General features: G+C 39.2%; 1 protein-coding gene across 1 annotated transcript; it reads left to right on the top strand.

Annotated features, from left to right (window-relative positions):
- Positions 1-5,262: 5,262 nt before the first annotated feature.
- FGF19 (fibroblast growth factor 19) lies at positions 5,263-14,733 on the top strand. Its single transcript, XM_026704559.2, has 3 exons — positions 5,263-6,184; positions 6,652-6,755; positions 12,510-14,733. Exons 1-3 carry the CDS (start codon positions 5,947-5,949, stop codon positions 12,837-12,839), a joined length of 672 nt encoding a protein of 223 aa, XP_026560344.1. The 5' UTR covers positions 5,263-5,946; the 3' UTR covers positions 12,840-14,733.
- Positions 14,734-22,052: the final 7,319 nt, after the last annotated feature.

Raw genomic sequence — 22,052 nt, 5'->3', positions numbered from 1 at the left:
CAAAAAGAATAATGAAAAGGCAGAGCTATTTGTACAAGTGAAAGAAGTATAACTGCTCAATGAATTCTTTAGGCTCATGGAAATGTATGCATTGAAGTTTAAAAATGAGTATTTTTGTATTGTTGCAAACTAGCACTTATAGAATGAATTCATGGTCATTTTAAAAAGCACAAATAAAAAACCCGGAATATAACTATACCTGCTGTTGTATTTTTACTTCAACATAAGTGAATTTTCACAATAAAATGGTATGCTTAAAATATATGCATTGATTGAATTTATATCTTATTTAAGTGGAAGTGAAAAAAATAATTAGAAAAAATGTAAAAACTCTTTAAATTATTTTAAATTGTATTTCTTGCAAATTTTATTTTTTGTGCAGTATTTCAATGTTGAATTTGTCTTCTTCAATATTTATTATATTAATGGTAGTAACTACTTTAGAAATGAAATATCTTCACAGTAAAACCATGCAAAAGAACATTCCAAACAGAACAGAAATAAATGGTTATTAAAGCCAATGATTTGGGAAGAAAAGTTGATAGGAACTTCTATCTAATGATAAGTCCTTGAAAATCTGTGCACTGCTTGAAGTAATTAAGAATCCATTATTTATAAGATCTGTCAGTGTGGTTTAATCACATTGGTAGTTTAAATTTATTTTCTGTCTTATTTACAAATAAATTTGTAATTAGAACAGAAATTCAAATCCAGTCTATGGCTATACTGCTTTTAACATTACTAAGCTCTAAACAAACTTTCATTTAGAAAAAAGCTAAAATGTTGGAGTTGAAATGAAGGGACGTGTGTTTTAGCTCATCCTCAGCCATCACCACTTCCCAATCCAACCCAACCCAACCCACAATTATAGCTATAGGAAAAACAGAAGAGAGGAAATGCTACATGCAGTGCCTTGAGTTCTTGAAGAAAAGGTGGGAGAGAAACTCTATTAGCTCACTAAGTAAATAAATAGGCAAAGAAATAAATGTGACAGATTCATGTTATACAGTAAGAAATCAGGATTGATCAATGGAACAAGATTTAGTTTAATGAGCAGTTTAATGAGTGATGAGACTAAAAAAGCCAACATTATTAAAAAACAAAAGTTCTTAAATATGAGCTTCCTATTCTGTTAAAAATGCTGCTGAAGAAGCTTTTGTTGTTCACATAGCTTCACATCATTCAGCTAAAGCTGCCTTATTAGAGCATATGCAGAACTTCTCTTTAATGTCCCTTTCTCTCAATGGGACTCTAACTGAAACTCTCATTAATCACTGAGAAACTATATGAGCAATCCTTTGTTCAGTGGCTGCATTTTCTATCAGGGGTCAATTCCCACTATTGGGTTTTTGTTTGTTCGGGGGGTGGTGGTTTCTTCTTTCCCATTCAGTTTTAAAATGTTTCTCTTTCTGATGTGCTGCTTCTTAAGATGAAAGAATTACTAGTTTCCAGATGGCATTGGGATAAAGCACATATACAACGATAAGACTCATAAATGAAAATAGTTTAATACTACATATTTAAGTTATGCACACTTAATATAAGGCAGGAAAAAAAATATAAATCTTGCACTAGCTTTGTCTCCAGATAAGGTGAGTTGATCTACCTGAAGAGACGAAGAATTGAATATAGGTAGGGTATTCTGCACCCAAACCATTAGCTTTCCTATCAATATTCTTTCCAGGCAAAAATAGGACAGGAAAATATTTTCATTGGCATTTTAATGACTCTTACAGCTCATCACTGAAACTGCCTTAGAAATGCCTGAAAAATGATATTTTTAATTAAAAGGAACTTCTGTATAAACTGCTGTTGGGCTATAGACTAGAGTAAGATGAAACTTGAAAGACATCCTAGTCATGCCTTGTCCATAGCAAATAACCTCCATAGTACTTACATGGATTTACATGGCTGCATCTCAGAAATCAGGAAGAGTAAAGCTTGTCTTAAGGATCTTGATTTAACCACCATAACAGCAGAATGATCCATCCCAAATCATTTGTTCCTCTAATTTTAAAGGATGCTATTTGGTCATATACTTAATTTCATACACATATAAAAGAATTTATGATGGCTGTCCTCAACCCTAGACTTTTCTTTGAATTTCATTGATCACAGACGTGCTTATTTCAATCTATTTGTGTGCCTTTGCCTGCCTGCCTGCTTACCTGTCTTTTTCTATCCATCCATCCACCCATCTATTCTTCATTCTATGAAGGAAAAGTGATTTTGGTCTCTCTTTCTGTTGTGGGTAGTTTGCAGTTGATGTCCTGTTCTCCCAGTCATTTATGTGTTTTTCCCCATTACTTTTTTTATGGATAAGCTATCCAGAGTTATTGTGGAGTTGGGTGACCTCAAATGTTATTAAACAAATAAATAAATAACATCTATTTATTCACACACACACACACACAACCAGCATGCTGGGTCTTCCTGCTGTAGTTTCTCTTAAGCAAATACAGTTCATGTGGTCTGAGAATTCACTAAGTTTGCTTCTCCTTTTTGCTCCTTTTTTAATGGAACATTTATTGATTACATTTTGGAGTGAAATAAATTTCTATGGCAAAACGTTTTGAATAAATTAGCTATATCATGATTAGCAAATAGAATTGATCTTGCTTCAATCATGCAGATTCAATTAGATATATCTGGAAGTTTGAAGGTACCAGAACAGGTTCATTAAAGGCAATTGAAATAACCTGGCAGCACTTTTGAATTGTCACTGTAGAATTAGAGATTGTGGGAGAGATGTAAGGTTTAAAGCTCTATCTAGTGGTCAAACAAAGAATTAGCAAGCTGAAGAATTTGAGTATTATTCTGGATAAATTCTTGAATATTATTGAATCTATGCACTGTTTTATTTGACTAATATGAGGAAATGTGCAGCATATCTATGTAAAAGCAGGGACACACTCAGTTTTAAAGTTCAACTTTTATCTTGCAACAAATTTGCTATTTGGCTATTTCAATATTTATAACTGAAAATAAACATTCTGTATATTGCATATGAAAATTCACAGACAAACTATTTTTTTTGCATATAAGAAAACTATTCAATCTATTAGTTGATTATCTTTAATTTTAATATATGATGATGATATGGATAGATAAAATTACTTGAAAGTAATTTTATCTATTTACTTGAAATATGGATAGGACTGCAGTTTTGAGAATATATTGCTAGTTTTCAGATTTTACTAACCATTTGCTGAAATTAGAATATTTTTAAATTTAACAAAAGATCAACAAAACTGAACCAAATGATGCATTCCATTCTGAAGTTGCAGTATTATTGTGTTGGTTTTGCTGGTAGAATTTTAGTCAATCAACTGATTTAACACTGGCTTTCTTCGCATATATTCAGTGCCAGGATTCTTTTTAAATCAAAGTTTCCTGACCAAGCCTTAATGATCATACTTTCATCTGTAAGTAACATTAAACCACACTGAGGATTTTCACATGGCACCGTGAGTCAGACAAAGCATTCACTTTGTTTTAATGTGATGCACGAGCCCAGTCACTGGGTAACAGGAAAGCATGACAAATGTTCTTTTTTTTTAATCACACAGTTCAGAAGAGTCTTCCTCTGTCTCCTAAGCCTGAGCCTGGCCATCTCCCACTCTAATAGAACTTCTTGCATTCTGAATCAACAGCAGGCATCCTTCCTTCAGAACCGTTTGGAATTTTGGGCTGGAATTTGCATCATCGTAATACTTTGCTTTGCTAATTAAACCAATCTTCACCTTCCCATAATGTTTTGCAAGCTAAATTTGGCTACTTTGAAAGGTTAAGAAGTATAGTCCTATTGCCCTGGAGTGCCACCCAGAGGTCCAGTGTGTAATTTCTGTCCTCAGATGTTTACAGTGATGGGCACGCTTGTACTAGGAGGGCTGTAGGTCCCTGTACATACATACACATGTTCATGTACATGTACATATACATATGTATGTATATATACATACATCCATATACATATAAAAGACATACATATAAAAGCTATGAGGGGCACTATGAGCCATGGAAAGGTACATGCTCAGCATTACACAACAAGATAGAAAGGCCTGCACATGGTTTAGAACAAATAAAAGTATATGATATCATCAAGAGAGTAAAAGAATTGAAATGGAAAAGGGCTGGTCACATAGCAAGAGGAACCGAAGGCAGATGGATCAAGGCAGTCATAGAATGGATTCCACTTGATGAAAAGCATCCACGAAAGAGACCTAAAACAGGATGGGTGGATGACATTAGCAAGTATTGCAGGGCCCAGTTGGCAAAAGGAAAGCTCGGGACCATATTGCTTAGAAACATGCGGAAGAGGCCTTCATCCTGCAGTGGATAGACAATGGCTAAAATAATGATGATGATATATACATCTTTATACATACTGGGCTTATCAGCTGCAAATTGGCATACATGTATACCGATTCTCATATATTCTATCTATCTATCTATCTATCTATCTATCTATCTATCTATCTATCTATCTATCTATCTATCTAATCTAATCTAATCTATCATCCATCCATCCCATCCACACACACATCAATCATCCACTATTGTCCATTTTAACCATTGTCCACCCACTGCAGGGTTGTCCATCTTCTTCAACATGTTTCTGGTTTATGGTCCTGAGCTTTCTTTTGCAAATATATATATAAGACTATATATATATAAGACTTGGATGGAGTTGCTCTTCAACAGCAATATAGCTAAGAAGAGAGATAGCTACTATATAGTTAAGTATGGATTTTTTAAAAAAAATGCCTTCATATCAACTGTTTTCTAAAACTCAAAAAAAAAAAAAAAGCAGCCCCTCTCCCCGGCTGCCTGCAGACGTTGCTTTTCGTTTTCCAGCTTTTCTCAATTCAAGGCGCTGTTGCATCAGCCGAGGCGCTTGGGCACCTTGGGGAACAAAGAGGGCCGGAGATGGGTGGAGGGGGAGGCGATTTTCCGGGTCATTTGGCAATTGCATTCAGATTTAAACTTCCTTTAATTGCCCCGCGGTTCTGCTCTCCCTCCTCCCCACACGTGTGGTCTCTAACGTGTAACCGCCCTTGCCTTACTCCTATACTTTCGACAGATGCCCAGGTGGAAAGGAAGGTCGAGTTTTGTGCGGGTTGAACGCCGCGGTGCATATAGGTGTGCAAACCCCCCCGAACACAATCCCTGCCCAGCCAGACATGCTTTGCTCTCATTTTTGTGGAGGGGAGGAGGAGGGAGATTTCTCTCTCGCGCGCGTGTGTGTGTGTCTCTCTGTGTGTACTAGTTCGTAAAAAGCCCCCTTTTCGTGCGCTCTCTCTCCCCAGAAGTTCTCGCACTTTTGCTTTGCACAGCCGACTTCGCGGCTGTGGCTAAATCTTTACCTCTCGGGACTTCAACGGATCGGGAGGGCAACTGGGTAGGGGAAGGAAGTGACCCCGAGCGGCTTCGGAAAGAGAATCCCACTGCCGAAGGTGGGTTTTTCTCTCTCCCGCGACCGATCCAAGGCAGCCGAGCGGGAAGGCGAGGCGAAGCGAAGCGAAGGAGGGAAGAGATCTTGGAAAGCCCACCCCGACTCCCTTGCAAATGCGAGCTCCACCTCGTCCCAGAGCAGGTCCGAAGCTGAAGCCCGAAGGGTGTCCCCTGGGCAGTGATGTCATCCAGATCAATACGACGGGGCGGGAATTGGCTGGAGCACTTGCTCAGGGTCTGTATTGGAATCGGTATTCGCCTTATCGATTGGGCTGATCAGCAAGAGCTATAAAAGGAAGGGGCTCGCCCGCTGCTTCTGACATTCGCTCCCGAAGCCCCTCCATCCTCCGGCTGGGATCTCTCCCCCACCTCCCTCCCCAGCGTAGGAACCTCGCGGCGCGCGGTGCTTACGGTCCTTCGGCTTGAGAGGAAGCTCCCACCCCCCGCCAACCCCAATCCCGCCACCCATCCCCGGCCGCTCGTTCTGCTAGGATGGGGATGGAGGTCTGCAAAACCCGCGCCGCGCCCCTGGCTCTGCTGGGCCTTTGCTTCGCTGCGGCCGTCAAATCGGTGCCTCTGGCCGATGCTGGACCGCACGTCTACTACGGCTGGGGGGACCCAATCCGGTTCAGGCACCTCTACACGGCCAGCCGGCATGGGCTGTTCAGCTATTTCCTCAGGATCCACGGCGACGGCCGAGTGGACGGCGCCGCTGCTCAGAGTCGACACAGTAAGTAGAGTCAAACGCTCCGACGTGGGTCCTTCCCGCGGGGGCCTCCCTCACTTTTGGAAGGGGACGCTTTGGCTCGGGGAGCTCCCCTCTCAACTCGCTGCACCTTAACCCAAGCCGTTTCCTCGCTTCCGGTTTTTTTTTTCCTTTTTCTTTTTGTGTGTGGCCCTTTGAATCTGCGCTCCCGGAGGCGCGAGGAAAACCCAGATCCTGAAATAACCCCGGGCCTTGGGCCTTTTTCTGCTCCCCCTCCAAAGCTCCCCCGTCCAAGGCCTTTGGATGGGGCATCCACCCAATTGCTCTCCCCTCTTTACAAAGACCCCTGCTTTTGTTCATGGGCTCATCCTATCCTTCCTAAGGATTTGAGGGTGGGGGGAAGAGAGAGACCCTTTCCTTTCCCCGAGGGCAATTTCCCCACCCACGGACTACATTAACCCTACAACGGTTTGTTTGTCCCGCCCGCGCAGGTTTGTTGGAGATCCGGGCAGTAGCGCTTCGCACGGTGGCCATCAAGGGCGTGCACAGCTCTCGCTACCTGTGTATGGAAGAGGAAGGCAGGCTGCACGGGCTGGTGAGTGACTAAGCTGCTTAAAAAAACAACAACTACGGGGACAGGCTATATATGTCTTTTCTTACGTATCCTTTCCTCCCGATCGGGAACGGCTTTGTCTTGCCTCTCCGTTCGCAACCAGGCGAGACGCGCCCCACGCGGGGGACCTGGGACAAGTTTGCGCCGAGGTCCTTAAAACGTGGCGGGAAGGGCGCGCTTTTCTGGCTCTTTAAAGTAAAGGTTGTAGCGTTGAAAGGAGGAGTTTTATTTGGCTTCGCCAGACTCAGAGAAGAGGAGGAGGAGGAGGAGGAGGAAGGGGCATTCACACAGGATCGCCAAGTTTTGCAGGACGCTTGATAATTTACACTGGGTTTTGGGAAGGAAAAATGGGATGAAAGAGCTCTCGGGCGCTACTCCTGCAGCACCCTGGCAGCTTAAGAGGCGGCCTCAGCCACATTCCAGAACGTCCAAGACTACAGAGTTACTATTTGTTTACGTTTCTTTGGGGACCTGTTTTCGGGGCTCCAGGCAGAAGTTAGATCCTTATCGCGCCCTGTCCTCACGGTAACCTTTTGAGGGAGGGGAGGCGGAGAAATAAGCGCGTAAATCTTTTTTAGAGGCCACCCACTAAGCTTTGCTGGCTCCCTAGCGATTTTTGGTCTGGGTTCCCCCGCATTCAAATACAGCTCTGCATCCCTGGCATTGCAGTCACGTTCAGAAAAATAAATAAATCGTGCGTTCTTTATTGAATGAAGTCAGCTCCCCCTGCTTGTAGCTTCCTTCTATTTCAGAAGGCATGGGCTCACAAAGCTTTCTGTTAGCTACCTTCTATTTAATACTCTGGAAGGGGGGAATTATTTCTTTGTAGAGGTGGCCAGGTGGAAAATAATAAAAGTTAGGTGCTATTTCTGCTCAATTAATGAGACCTTTTACAATATAGCGTGCCCGTTGCATTGTGTTGGTAGCAAACATAGTTTATAGGAGCTAGATAAGAGTTGGTATTACAGCAGAATCCAAAGGGCAGAAAGCTAACTATTGACTCCCATCTGCTGGTCATCTGGATTTTTGCAGCAAAGTGTGGCACCCTGATTTTTTATTTTTTTTAAAAAAGCAAGCCTGCAGAAAGGGAAGCATTGCAATCTAGCAAGCAGGATAAATAAGAACAAACGGAGAAGAAAGGGACAGAAGCTGGCAGGGTGTTTGTGAATTTTCCAGAATGCTTGTTGTCTCTGGCTACTTCAACCTTTTGGGCATCGGTAATGTGCTACATAGTAGCTGAGCAGCAGAACAGTAGACTAGCTGTAGATGTGGAACTCCTTTTAGATTTTAAAAAGTTGAAATGGCCAGTGTTATAGATTGAAAAAAAAAATCTTTTATAATTGCTAATGAATGGAGCACTTAAATGTTAAACTTTAAGTACTTTGGGTCTTTTTTAATGTTTTCTCTATGCCAAGAATATAGTAGGTATTAGGTAGCAGATAAGATTTAATAATAAATAAGTATAAATAAAGAAATAAATACCCTAGGAAATACTGATAGGTAGCAATGGTCATGCTCCCCACACCAAATCAGTGTTATATAGCTCCCGCAATTACCCAAATGTAACTGCTTACCAGAACCTCAGGGTCACCCAAACGTAATGTTATTCTGTCCTATTGAAAGCAATATTCCTAATGCAATTTCAGATTGGAAAATAAGTATACAGCAAGTTGCAGTACATTAAACTAGAGCCCTCATTCAACTAACCTGAACAGGAGAAGAAAACCCCCTATTTTTAATGATTTGTAATCCTGTTGTTTTCAATGACCTTCTAAGAGACTGAATGTGTAGTTGATGACACAGCAATATTTTTGGCTGGGAAGGGCGTTCTTCATTTTGCTTCATTTTAAAACAAAATGTTACCCATTTACACTTCTATATTATCCCAGAGATAGATAGATAGATAGATAGATAGATAGATAGATAGATAGATAGATAGATAGATAGATAGATAGATAGATAGATAGATAGATAGGCAGGCAGGCAGGCAGGCAGGCAGGCAGGCAGGCAGGCAGGCAGGCAGGCATTGCTTTTTACATGCTTTTAAAGGTATAACTTTAGAAAATTACTATCACTGATTCCATTCATAATGCTCAGCCTGTTACATTAAAATTCACTTCCTTTCAAAAATGAAAATACGTAGGGTGCAAAAAGTTAACTTTTCAATAGTAACTAAAGATTTAAACAGTAGGCTTCAAATCTGATGTAATTTCTGCTTGTAAACAACAATACTGTTTAAAGCTGTCTCATCATTAAAATAAGGATTAGCATGTATCCTCCTGAAGTATTGCTTATCTGTGTGATTTTGTGCAATTATATCTATTTAGAACTAAACCTTGCTAAGCATACCACTAAATATATTCAATTACACTGTTGATTGTGAACTTGTTTTTATTTTAATCAATAAAATAAAACAGGCTATAGCCTATAACACCACAGAGGTGCAATAATTGGGACAATTTACTTATTGCTTATATTTCTTTCTTAAAAACAGTATACACAGCACCCATTTGTCCAGTTTCTTTTTACAAGCCTGCAACGTAGTTCTGCCTGAAAGATAATGAAGGCCTCAAATATTCAGTGATCTTCCATAGCTGAAGCAGGATTTTAAATCAAGAGTTTCCCCAGTCTTTTGGAGCACAACTTACTTTTTTTTCCCTCCTGGGTTTATGGTGTGTTGGTGGGATAAATTTTGGATGTACTTCTTCTCTCTTTTAAACTTTGGGGCCTATTGTAGGGCATGCACTACTATTTTTGCATACTTCCTGCTCAATTCCTACCATATTCAAAATGGTGCTGATTTTCAAAGTTGTGCTATTAAGTGACGGCCATGACGGCAACTTCACATTTCATGCCGTTGCTAATCTTGACAAAGAGTAAAAACATGTTTTCCAAATGACTGACTGCCCAATCTATTGGTGAAGAAGCAAGGACCTGTATTTGAAGCCTATTTGTCTCTCTGAAGGAATTCTGCTATAAAATATTCAGCAATAAGTGATGGGTGATGGGATTTTCAGTCTGTTTTGTATGCCAGATAAACGAATGGTGCAGATGCTTGACTGAGAAAGAACTTGTGCAAGAACACAATTCCTCTTATCGTTGAAGCATTCTACGTAATCAGCAATACTTTTTTATTGACCAAGAGTTCAGTTACCTCTAATGACTGAACCAGAGTAACACCAGAGTTTTGGGAAAAACAACAGTGGCACAAAGAGACTAAAACTTTCTGAAATGATGGCCACATTCTTCACAGCATTAACATTTTTGAATTAAGAATGAACACCTTTCTTTCTGTTGCTCTTAATATACAAAATAGCGAATATTTATTCCATTACATCACCAAACAAGTTTCATTCCAGCTTTCCCCAGTTTGGTGTTCTCCAGATATCCTGGGTTTCAGTTTCCAGCAGGATATCCAGTAATTTGGAGAACTAATTCTCCAAATTACTGGATATCCTGCTGGAAACTGAAAGTTCAATTAGGGCTATCAGATATGGATTGGAAAAGCATGGATGAGCATGCAATGGCAGGAAAGAGAGTTTTATAAAGACCTTTCCAACTTTCTAATGATTGCTCAGATTTTTGAAGCCTGTTATTTGACAGAGTCTGTGGGAATTTCCTCGTGGGAAGGCACTGTGGTTCCTACCAAATGAAAATACATACATAAAACATACATTTCTTACAAGGCAAACCCTTTCCCTCAACAACTTAAACAGGTAGCCCTTGACTTCCCATCAAATTGAACCTAAAATTTCTGTTGTGAGGCATTGTAATTTAAGCTTCTTAATGCCACAGGCATTAAGTGAATCTCTGCAGGTGTTAAGAACGTGATTGTTAAGGGAATCTGGCTTCCCCTTTAACTTTGCTTGTCAGAAGGCCACAAAACATGATCACATGATCCTAGGACACTGCAACCATCATAAATGAGTCAGTTCCCTAGCATTTGAATTTTGATCACATGACCAGGGGCGTGCAGCAATAGTCATAAGTGTGTTGTGGTTAGCCGGCAGCAGTTGTGGATGGCTGAGGAGAGTGAGGACTCAGATGAAGGGCCAGGACCATTAGGGAGTGGACTGCTGCCTTCAGAGATTGTGGGGTCTGGCAGCAGGGATGAGGAGCATACGAACATACTTTGCAGAAGGCAAAGACGTTTTGAACTCAGCCTCGTGGACATTACAGTTGGTATTTGAAAACTCTGGTAAACTATTATCTGTTGTTTTTTGGCAGACTTGAAAAAACTTGGTAAGGCTCTTTCTTGTCAGAGTTAATTAGTCGGAGGCAGCCTTTTATTTGTGAAGAAACAGGATTCTTAGCTTAAACATAAACAGGTTATACTGCTGCCTTTGTCTTGTGTTTTCTCTCTTGGAACCAGGTTTGGATCAGAACAAAGTGTGAAAAATGGGCATGTCACTTTTTCTGTGCCATTGTAACTTCGAACCATCACTAAACAAACTGTTGTAAATGGAGGACTACTTTTATTTTTGTTAGGTTGGGGTATGTATTGAGAAATAGACCTTTTACCAACTGTAAAAATGGCTGGATGGCACTATTGTGCAAAGGTTGCTTTGGCATCATCGAAAACAGTTGGCAATTTTAGTGGGGCAAGGTTTGCTGCTAATCTGAGTACGCCAGGGCAATTTTGCCAAAATCATTTGTATTATTTCATTTATAGCTAATACAAATGAAATGTAATTGATACAACTAATTCCAATCATTGTATTTAATAGTTTTCTCTTTCTGTTACATTACAAATTAATTTTGCTAATGATTTTTGTCAACTTTGAAGGCTGCAGCTAAGATTTCCAGGTTTAATTCCGCACTAGAGTGTTACGTTAATATCCCTGGAATAGCCTTTATAACAGTCTTCATTCCATTATTCGCATAATTCAAATTTTTGCATCTGTGTTTTTATAGAATTTAGAAATCCACCTTACAATCTAGGGCAAGGGTAGACAAACTGGTACGCACCACATTGTTTTGGCTACAATTCTAACAATTGTTTACCATTAGCCATGTTGCTAAAACTATTGAGAACTGAAGCTCAAAATATCTTCAGGTTACCTGATCTAAGCAGATGCCAAACTGAGATACTGAAAGGACATAAATAAGTCAGATTGACACTGCTTATTTGCCCCATTAGATGGTTAAAAAAAGAAACTCATTCAGTGCTTTAACCCATAATTAAGTCTTGCATGACAACATTTTTATCATGCCCCAGTCTTTTACTATGAAACTTTCTTCACTGTTTTCCACAGCATATATTATTACCTACAAAAGCATTCAGTTCAAACTATGATAATTCCTTTATTTTTTATGCATAGTGAAAACAACTCATGAGCAATAAATTGCTTGATGAGCAAACAGGAATTAAAACTATTTATTTCCTTCCAATCAAATAAAATTGTAAAAATAAAAATGAACCTTGTAAAATTGATCGCCATTCCTTAGTAACTTGTTACAGAGTTATAAATACTTACATACTTAGTTATAAATACTTCTTATAATCTAATTTATAAATACTTCCTGTTTCTTCTTGAGATTCCCTTAAGATTATTTTACCTCTGTGAAATAAGAAATCCAATTTAATCTCTCTAAGGAATATCATATTTAATTATCTTGTAGCCAAATAGACAATTCCGCTGATTATTTGGACAAACAATGTTGCTTCATCTGCCATTTAAGAGACTTATAAACTCATGCAGTATGTAGTAATGTTTACTTTTTTTTTCTTTTCAGCTTATATATACCACAGAGAATTGCTCATTTGAAGAGGAGATACGTCCAGATGGCTATAACATCTACAAGTCAAAGAAATATGGAATCTTGGTGTCTTTAAGTAATGCCAGGCAAAGACAACAATACAAAGGAAAAGACTTTCTTCCATTGTCTCATTTCCTACCTATGATGAACACTGTGCCAGTGGAAACTACAGATTTTGGAGAATATAGTGATACCAGGCAAAATTTGGAATCTGGTATTTTTCATCAACCAGTTGAAACTGACAGCATGGATCCCTTTGGTATCACTTCTGAAGTATCCTTAGTACAAAGTCCTAGTTTTGGTTAATAACATCTGTTTCGTTAATTAGATTTTATAGAGATGTTATCAAGAGGTTAGGACTGTATTTGTTGAAGTGATAACTTAAAACATAATGTGTACATATGATACCACCTTCGTAAAGCAATACTAATTCCAGGAAAGCTATACTCATTCACCCTCTTTTTCTCTCATCTGTAAAATAGCTAGAAAAGTTCCTTCTAAATGTTTTATTTAGGAATGAGAAAGATTCAAAGCCTGCAGAATTTCTTTTGCTTTGGAAGATTTTTGGAAAGACAAACCCATAAAAACTACCGCTTCATTACTTCTGATTACCTCTGAGTCTCAATAACTGCTTTTCCCTTAAAGAATGGATAATTCCTGTTCTTTCAATGTATTTAAACAGAATAGTTTTAGAAATAAATTAGCTACAACTAAGTAAACAAAAGGGAGTTATACATTTTTGATACATGCTAGATCTCACTATGTTTTGCAGACTTCCGCTTTATTTTTAAGGAGATTGGCTATTGGAGGGTAATTAAAAGGTAATATAATTAATAAGGTAATATAAACTTCAACTAATAGGAGAAATTAAATAATAACACTGTCATGTTTTATTAGCAAGACAATATTTGCTGCTAAATGGTATACAGCAGGGGTGTCAAACTCACGATGACCCGTCACATGACATATTGCAACTTTTTCCCCCTTCACTATAATGGGGGTGGGCATGGCCAGCGCGACCCATCTGACCCATGGGCTGCGAGTTTGACACCCCTGGTATAAAGACTTTCCAGTGATGTGAGTTTGCTCAGGAAGAATTGCAACTGTGTGAAGAGCTAATTTTTTGAAAAAACAAAATGGGTTAGGCTGCTATCTGGGAAAGCAAGGAAAAAGTGATGCAGCTAAATCCTTCTGATTTCTCTGTAGACTGACAACAAATGTCTATTTTGCTTACTCAACAATGTTTTAAAACTAAAATATGTGCTTGTTTAGGCATGCCAAAAATCTATATTCAGTTTTAATCATTCACTTACAGATCGGATAATTTTGTCCAGACTTTCTACCACATAATTATTTTTTTCAATGAAAGTAACGTTAATTCTCAATAAATATAGATGACTACTTTTTCTCCCATCAGTTACTTTCCTGTTGTGCTATGACTGAAATTACCAGAGTTCTCAGACACGGCATGATTCATCTCAGTAGCTCCATATGAAAGAAGGCAGGCCAATTAGATAAAAGCTGCCATTTCATATAGCTGATGCTTTAAAACAGCTCCAGGCTGTTTTAAATTCCTACTGAAAGTGATGCAATGTAATCTACATTAAAGTTAGCAACAGTTCCCAGAGGTGGTGTTCAAATGGCAATGTTTTGCCTCTCATCCAAGAACCTTCTTCAGAACTGAAGAAGCTTCAATGAGAAGCAAAATGTTTTCAAGGAAAAAAAAAACCAAGAAAAGACCAGTTGCCTTTCAAACAGTGTCTTTCAAACGAGACTTTTGGAACAACTGTGGTCCTGGATGATTGGGAACCTTCTGTATGGCATTTTACAAGTTAAGATTTTAATAATTACATTTTGGAAAAAGTTTGGGACATTATTCTTTTTAAAAAGTTCTTGTATATAATATGGTTGTACAGAAATCAGAAGAAAACATTTTCTTCAACAAGCACTTCATTGTCAATGCTCTATTTATGATTAATTTATTAAACACATACATCTGTTTATTTTCTTACTGTATTTATACTTAAATGTATATTTATGTATTCCAATTTTGCCTTTTTAAACACTGGATAAATATGTAGTGGATTTTTGTAATCATAAAATGGTAAAAAAACAAACAAACCTTTAAGAATTATGTGTAAAAACTTTAGCTGTAGTGTGTAACATTTTAATAGAAATAAAATATAAAACGTGTCACCTGACTTCCTTGAATCGATAACACATTATTTAACCTTTTAAAAACATTTTGCCAGTAAAAGTTGGATTTTATGATTGGAACATATTTTGCAAATCAATCAAACATGCTTATAATTTTGTATTTATTTTGATTTATGCATTTGTTGCTCAGGTTCTAAAGAACTATCCAGCATATTGATACCGTGTCTGCAAATGATGTCCCTGTAATGTAATGATTGTACCTTATCTCTCCTCTCTCTGGGGTCTCAGATGTTTTATCTTTGCTGGATAATTTCAAGTACAATTGTTGCAATGCTCATATATTTGCCTCTTTACAATAACTATTTGTTTAGACTTTGAAAGGCAATGATTCCATAAGATTTCTTTCTAGAGCAGGTTTGTATGGAAGATTGTTGCCACAGACTAACATTTATTTATCCAATTTACCAAACCAATGACTCTTCTAGCCTGTAAACCTACCTTTCTAGTGCAGGGGTTAAAGTGCAGGATTGCAGGCAAACTCTGCCCATAGCCTGGATTTCGATCCTGACAGTGCTCAAGATTGACTCAGCCTTCCATCCTTCTGAGGTCTGTAAAATGAGGACCCAGATTGTTGGGGGCAGAGAATACTGTGTAAAGCACTATGAGATGGTATCTAAGTCTAAATGCTATTGCTATTGTATGACCTCACAATTCAAAGGAAGTCTGGAATATCCACAATGGATTAGTCAGTAAATGATGCAGTTGAGTAACATGTGGCAATTGTCTTAAAAATTCTGTTCTAGAAGGTTTTCCTGTCCTCCAGCCATGCCGATGAGGTAACACTCAATTTCCTTTGATGTATTCAGTAAAGACTACAAGATAAGATAAAACTGAAGGGAATTTTCTGCATTGCAAGATCCATTCCTACCTTCATAAACACACATGTGTTCCAAGTCCTAGGTTATTTCTTTCCCTTGGGCAAGGAACTACTTGAACTATAGGTTCATTATTTTAAATGCCAGTTTTTAAATGTCATATTAAGAGGAAACTGAATGAAATTCAATTGCCAATTTGCCTTGTCCCCCCAAAATGCATTTCCCCTCCATTACACATATGATTATTGGACACAGAAGAGCCTAACTTTATTTTTGTAAGCCACCCAGAGTCTCCGAGAGCGTGTGGGGCAGCCATATAAATTTTCTTAAATAAATAGCAAAATTAATATTACACTTCCTTGGCTATATGGAAATGAATCAGGTTTAAAATTTTAGTAAATAGTTTAAAAATGAAAGCTGCACTATACAGATAGTTCTCGACTTCCAATAATTTGGTCAGTGACCAAAGTTACGTCACTGAGAAAAATGACTTATGACCATTTGTCACACGACCACTGTAGCATCCCCATGGTTTTATGATCAAAATTCAGATGCTTGGCAACTGATTCATATTTATAACTATTGCACTGTGAACCCCTTTTGCAACCTTCTGGCAAGCTAAGTCAGTGAGAAAACCACGCTCACTTAACAACCTTGTTAACTAACTTAACAACTGCAGTGATTCACCTAGCAACTGTGGCAAAAAGGTCTTTAAACAGGGCAAAACTCACTTAACAAATGTCTTGCTTAGCCACAGAAATTTTGGGCTCTATTGTGGTTATAAGTGAAGGACTACCTGTAATGCTGAATATATTCTACCAAGTTAAGCTAAGGATGCATTTCATGCTCTCGTCTAGCATTTTATTTTTAATCGCTTTTTCCTAACTTTCTGTGAGGTTCCTAAGCAATGAAAGATGGTGGTCATTCCCTTGGTGGTCTCTTGAGCTTATTGTTGGCTTGTAGACATTTCATTGCCCAACTAAGTAACATCATCAATGCATTGTCTGCAAGCAAAAGCACTGATAATGTTTCCTAATTGGGTAACGAAATGTCTGCTGGCAAACAGCCAAGCTTAAAGAACACCAAGGACTCCATGGTTCAACTACATACAGACTCTTTCTGCTTAGTCTTAATTTTTTCACCGTTATCAAAGGAGTTAAAACTTCCCTCTTCAGCTTGGCCTTTTAAATCTATTAATGTTTATTTTAATTATTGCTGCCTATTAAGCCTATTTTAATTATTGCCTATAAGTAGCTTAGTGATTCATATTACTTTTTCTGTCTGGTGGTTGTTTGAGTGGAAGGAAGATTACAAATTGAAACTATTAAACATGAGACAACAACTAAGTATTTCTTCTCTCCCTCCCTCTCCTCTCTCCTTCCTTCCCTCCCTCTCATGTTTCTCGTTTATTTATCAGATTTCTGAAGCCCCCAATCTCTAACTACTCAAATAGGTTTTCAAGAACACAGCAACATAACTGATGCAAAATAAAATACAAAACTGTCAAAATACATAATGCCCTTATAATAATCTTGTGTGTGGATCTAGTATGCGGAACAAACAGGTTTCTGAGCCAAGTTTTTACAACTTTTCAGGGAGGCTGCAAAAATGGGGAGCACTCTTGCTTCAGAGCACAAGCCATTTCAGAATAGCTCCCACAAAATATGCCTCCCCCTTCTCCCATCATACGTCTCAATAGGTGGGGATCCTCCACAGGCACTCTTGTTTACTCAGAATGAGTGGGTTAAGCAGTGTTATAGATCCCAAATCCCTGAGCCATAAAGGGCTTTATAGGTGATAACCCGCACCCTGAATTACAGTCAGAAAGCCAATGCTAGCCAATGTGATCCCCACAGGAGTGGTGTTACATGGCAATAATGAAGTTGTCCAGTAAGCACCAGGGCCATGCTATTTTACCCCAGCTGGAGTTTCTGGGTGGTCATCGAGAGCAGCTTTATGTAAAAGCAAATTACAGTAAATCCAGGCATATGGGTGATCATCGGCAGTGCAGTACGTCTTCTATGGAAAGAAGGCCATCAACTGTGCATTGGATGGAGCTGGGCAAATACCTTCCAGGCCATGGACTCCAGATCCAGATCCTTTTTGAGAGCAGCTGTGAGAGCTCTGGACTCCAAAAATTATGGGCCTACTATCCATAGGAATGTGGAACCCGCTGAAAAACCAACGTTGGTACAACCCCAGAACCAATAAGCTTTTATAAAATAAATAGCTACTTTGTCTTGCTTGGGTTGAGTCTTGCTTGGGTATCCAGACTCTAAAAGATCTGGATCAAGACCTCGGATCCTGCCTACCATTGCAGATAGTCTATGACTTACGACCACAATTGAGCCCAAAATTTTTCTTGCTAAGTGAAGCATTCATTAAGTGATTTTTTTCTCCCATTTTACGACCTTTCGTGCCACAGTTGTAAAACAAATCACTGCAGTTGTTAAGTTAGTAACACAGTTGTGAAGTGAATCTGACTTCCCCATTGATTTTGCTTGCAAGGAGGTCACCAAAGGGGATCAAATGATCCTGAGACACTGCAACTGTCATAAACATGAGTCCCTTGCAGGGGTGAGATTCAGTTTTTTAAACAACCAGTTATGTGGGAGTGGCTTAGTTGGTGGGCATGGGTTGGTGGTCATGTGACTGGGTGGACGTGGCTTGGTGGTCATGTTATTGGCTGGGCATGGCCAACTCAATATCGCTCACATCGAGGCACCATCTCCTCACCTGGCTTCTCATGACTGTGGGGATGCTGCAACAGTAGTAAGTGTGAGAAAAGGTCATAAGTCACTTTTTTCAGTGCCATTGTAACTTTAAATGGTCATTCCACACAAGCAAAATACCAGCAAAGGAGGGGGAAAAAACTCCAGAGAAGTTCCAGAAACAGGAAGTCTAGTCCTGCCAAGAATGTAATAAGGGTTAACGAAGAAGCAATTTCTGTAAGAAATACCAGAATGTTTCCTTCCTGCCTTCCTTATAGGATTAGGCCAATAATTTCTTCTAACAACTGGTTCTCCAAACTGCTTACAATGTTAACAACTGGTTCTAGTGAATAGGTGCAAAGTGACCACCCCTGGTCACTTGCCAAGCATCCCAATTTTGATCATGTGATTACGGGAATTCTGGGAGTTGAAGTCCACAAGTCTTAAAGTTGCCAAGTAAGCCACAGGCTCATCTCTGTACCAACCTGGGTCCAGAGGTGGGATTCAATTTTTTTTTTTACTACCGGTTCTGTGGGCGTGGCTTGGTGGGTGTGGCAGGGAAAGGATACTGTAAAATCTCAGAGGTGGGATTTGCTGGTTCTCTGAACAACTCAAAATTTCCACTACTGGTTCTCCAGAACTGGTCAAAACTTGCTGAATACCACCACTGTTGGGGTCCCCAGGCCTCCTGAACCATGTCTTTGGGGCCTTCCAGAAAAGCAGCAAAGATGGAGGGGGGGGGGGGCTAACCTTATTTCCAAGAGAATGATATTCTAAACGAGGAAGGCACTGCAGAGAATTTGGGTTCAATTCTGTTGACAGTCACCATTCTGACTTTACTACTAGAATGAATGTTAATTGCTTAAGGCACAATTCTTAAGCGTGATTGTTCAACAGACTGTGTAGTGATTAACTTCAGGCAAGTAAACATAAAGTGCAGGCTGAACATACAAACTGTAAAAGAAGAGGCAGGCCAGGCTTCTTCAGCTAAAATTCAGCTTCCAAGAGCATGATGATAAGCTTATGAAACCCACAATGCAAGTAAGAATAAATCATCAGTTCATTATCTCAAATTTTGCAGGTAGCATTAAGGAATTGCTAGGGCTTTTAAAATGAGAATTGTGCCACCAAGTCTTTTTCTTTTGTGTTGAGTTTTTTTGGGGGTCCCACTGATGGCCCTCCCCAAAGTTCCTGAACACTGCATATAAACTATAGACTAGAGTTGCTCAACTTTACTTTAAACTTAAATGGCACAGGGCACTCTTTCAATTATTTCAAATTGCTCTTTATTTTTGAAAATAAATTCCCTAAACAGATCCTATAATGGTAAAACAACAACAATCCCAAAGCTATTACAACATACATTGCTGTTTAAAAGTTTTGAACCTTTTGGATGTTCAATATTTCTGCATAATTTGATCTAACATATGATCTGTTCTCCACACAAATGTTAAAACATCAGAACTGTACACCAGGAATGACCATAGATCACAAAAGATCAAGTATGCATGCTGCTTCTGATGATAAGCATGGTTCCCCTCCCCATAAAAAAAAAACCTTTCTGAGGCAAATGTTTGTGTTTTGTCCATTCTTTAACTTTAATGCAGTTTGTAAATTCTGATATGGAAATATTAACTAACATTTCCCCTAATTTGAATGCCAAACAGTGCATCCTGCGCATTTATATAGTAAGCTTTCAAGAGCTGCAGTGAGCTTCCCACATTGGATGAAGTTAACTACAGCTCACAAGCATTTATGCTTTTTAATAATATTTGTTAGTCTGAAAATGTGCTGTCAGATAGTTTTGGTTTTTTTATACTATAGATTGCTACATTGAATATTAGTGTTTGTATTTAAGGAGCAAAAGCAATACAGTGGCACACACCTTATTTAGCTTTCCAGGTGAAAGTTATACATTCTTTCAGTTTTCCTATAAACAATTACAAGTAGCTAAAATGCATCCCCACAGTCATGAGAAGGAAGGCCTGACTGATAATGTTAGAAAGATTACTCTTTCTTGTTTCAAGAGATGAGATTATCTGTGTATCTAACCAAAGCACTTTAATCAGGGGTGGGATTCTACAGGTTTGCACCTATTCACTAGAATCAGTTGTTAACATTCTAAGCAGTTCAGAGAACCAGTTGTTAGAGGAAATTACTGGCCTAATCCTGTAAGCAAGGCAGGAAGGAAAGATTCTGGTGTTGCTTACAGAAACTGCCTCTCTGTTAACCCTTATTACATTCTTGGCAGGACTAAACTTTCTATCTCAGAAACTTCTCTGGATTTTTTTCCCCTCCTTTGCTGGTACTTTGCTTGTGTGGAGTGACCATTCAAAGTTACAATGGCACTGAAAAAAATGACTTATGACCATTTTTCACACTTACGACTGTTGCAGCATCCCCACAGTCATGAGAAGCCAGGCGAGGAGAAGCGCCCCTTGATATGAGTGATGTCGAGTTGGCCACGCCCACCCAGTCACATGACCACCAAGCCACACCCACCAACTAAGCCATGCCCACAGAACCATTTGTTAAAAAAATTTAATCCCATCCCTGACTTTAATGGTTATGTCTTGGGTGTTAGAGAATCTTTGAGAAGAAAGAAAGGAGGAAGGAAGGAAGGAAGGAAGGAAGGAAGGAAGGAAGGAAGGAAGGAAGGAAGGAAGGAAGGAAGGAAGGAAGGAAGGAAAGCTGAAGCCAGGATGATATAATAATGAGGGGTTGGGTTTAGATGCAGAGACTCAGATTCTAGATCCAGTTTGGTTATGGAGCTCATGAGGTAATCCAAAAATAATCATATTTCTTCCCTTAACCTAACTTATAGGTTTTATGTGTCATTTGACCATGGATATATTGTTATTTGTAAACCAATGTAAATCCTTGGGGAACAAATAAGAATCTCAGAATCTTTGTGAGATTTTAGGCTTTTGAAAGTTGGGGGGATTGTAAAAATGGCTATGGCAGATTCCCACTGTCCCTGTTTATTAGGCTTATACATATAGTCCTTGAATTACAACAGTTCATTTAGTGACCATTCAAAGTTACAACAGCACTGAAAAAAGTGACTTGACCATTTTTCACACTTACAACCTTTGCAGCATCCCCACAATCGCATGATAAAAATTCAGGTGCTTGGCAAGTGGTTCATACTTATGACCATTGCTGTATCCCAGAGTCATGTGATTCCCATTTGCGACCTTCTGACAAGCAAAGTCAATGGGGAAATCCAGATTCACTTAACTGGTTAAGTTATTAGCTTATTAACTGCAGTGATTCACTTAACAGTGACAAGAAAAATCGTAAAATGGGCCAAAACTCACTTAAGAAATGTCTCTCTTAACAACAGAAAAGTTGGTGTCAATTGTAGTTATAATTGCTGGTCCGGTGGAAGCTTCTGAGGCAGGTTCTTGCCCTGTTATCTGGGAACTGTTTGACCCTGTTGCTCCTGAGGAAGTGGACAGGATCCTAGGGAGGATGCGCGCGAGCACCTGTATTTTAGACCCATGTCCCTCCTGGCTTGTGAAAGCTTCTCAGGAGGTGACAGGCGGGTGGACTCTGGCGGTGATTAATGCTTCTCTACAGGAGGGGATGGTGCCCCAGCACTTTAAGGAGTGGTCTGCCCTCTTCTTAAGAAACCATCGCTGGACTCTACCCGGTTGGGTAATTTCTGACCTGTCTCCAATCTTCCCTTTTTGGGGAAGGTTGCTGAGAAGGTGGTCGCGCAGCAGCTTCAGAGGTTTCTGGATGAAACAGATTATTTCAATCCCTACCAGTCA

The sequence above is a fragment of the Pseudonaja textilis genome, chromosome 1, assembly GCF_049901715.1.
Source record: "Pseudonaja textilis isolate UNSWEBS1 chromosome 1, rPseTex1.2, whole genome shotgun sequence".
Lineage (NCBI taxonomy): Eukaryota > Metazoa > Chordata > Lepidosauria > Squamata > Elapidae > Pseudonaja > Pseudonaja textilis.
Note: the sequence above shows the minus strand (reverse complement) of the source record. Positions and strands in the feature narration are given on the sequence as shown.

What these genes read in the sequence shown, in the direction of transcription:
- FGF19 (XM_026704559.2), top strand. Translation starts at nt 5,947, where the DNA reads ATGGGGATGGAGGTCTGCAAAACCCGCGCCGCGCCCCTGGCTCTGCTG. An exon ending in CGCTGCTCAGAGTCGACACA is followed by an intron (nt 6,185 to 6,651) that starts GTAAGTAGAGTC and finishes CCGCCCGCGCAG; the next exon opens with GTTTGTTGGAGATCCGGGCA. An exon ending in AAGGCAGGCTGCACGGGCTG is followed by an intron (nt 6,756 to 12,509) that starts GTGAGTGACTAA and finishes TTTTCTTTTCAG; the next exon opens with CTTATATATACCACAGAGAA.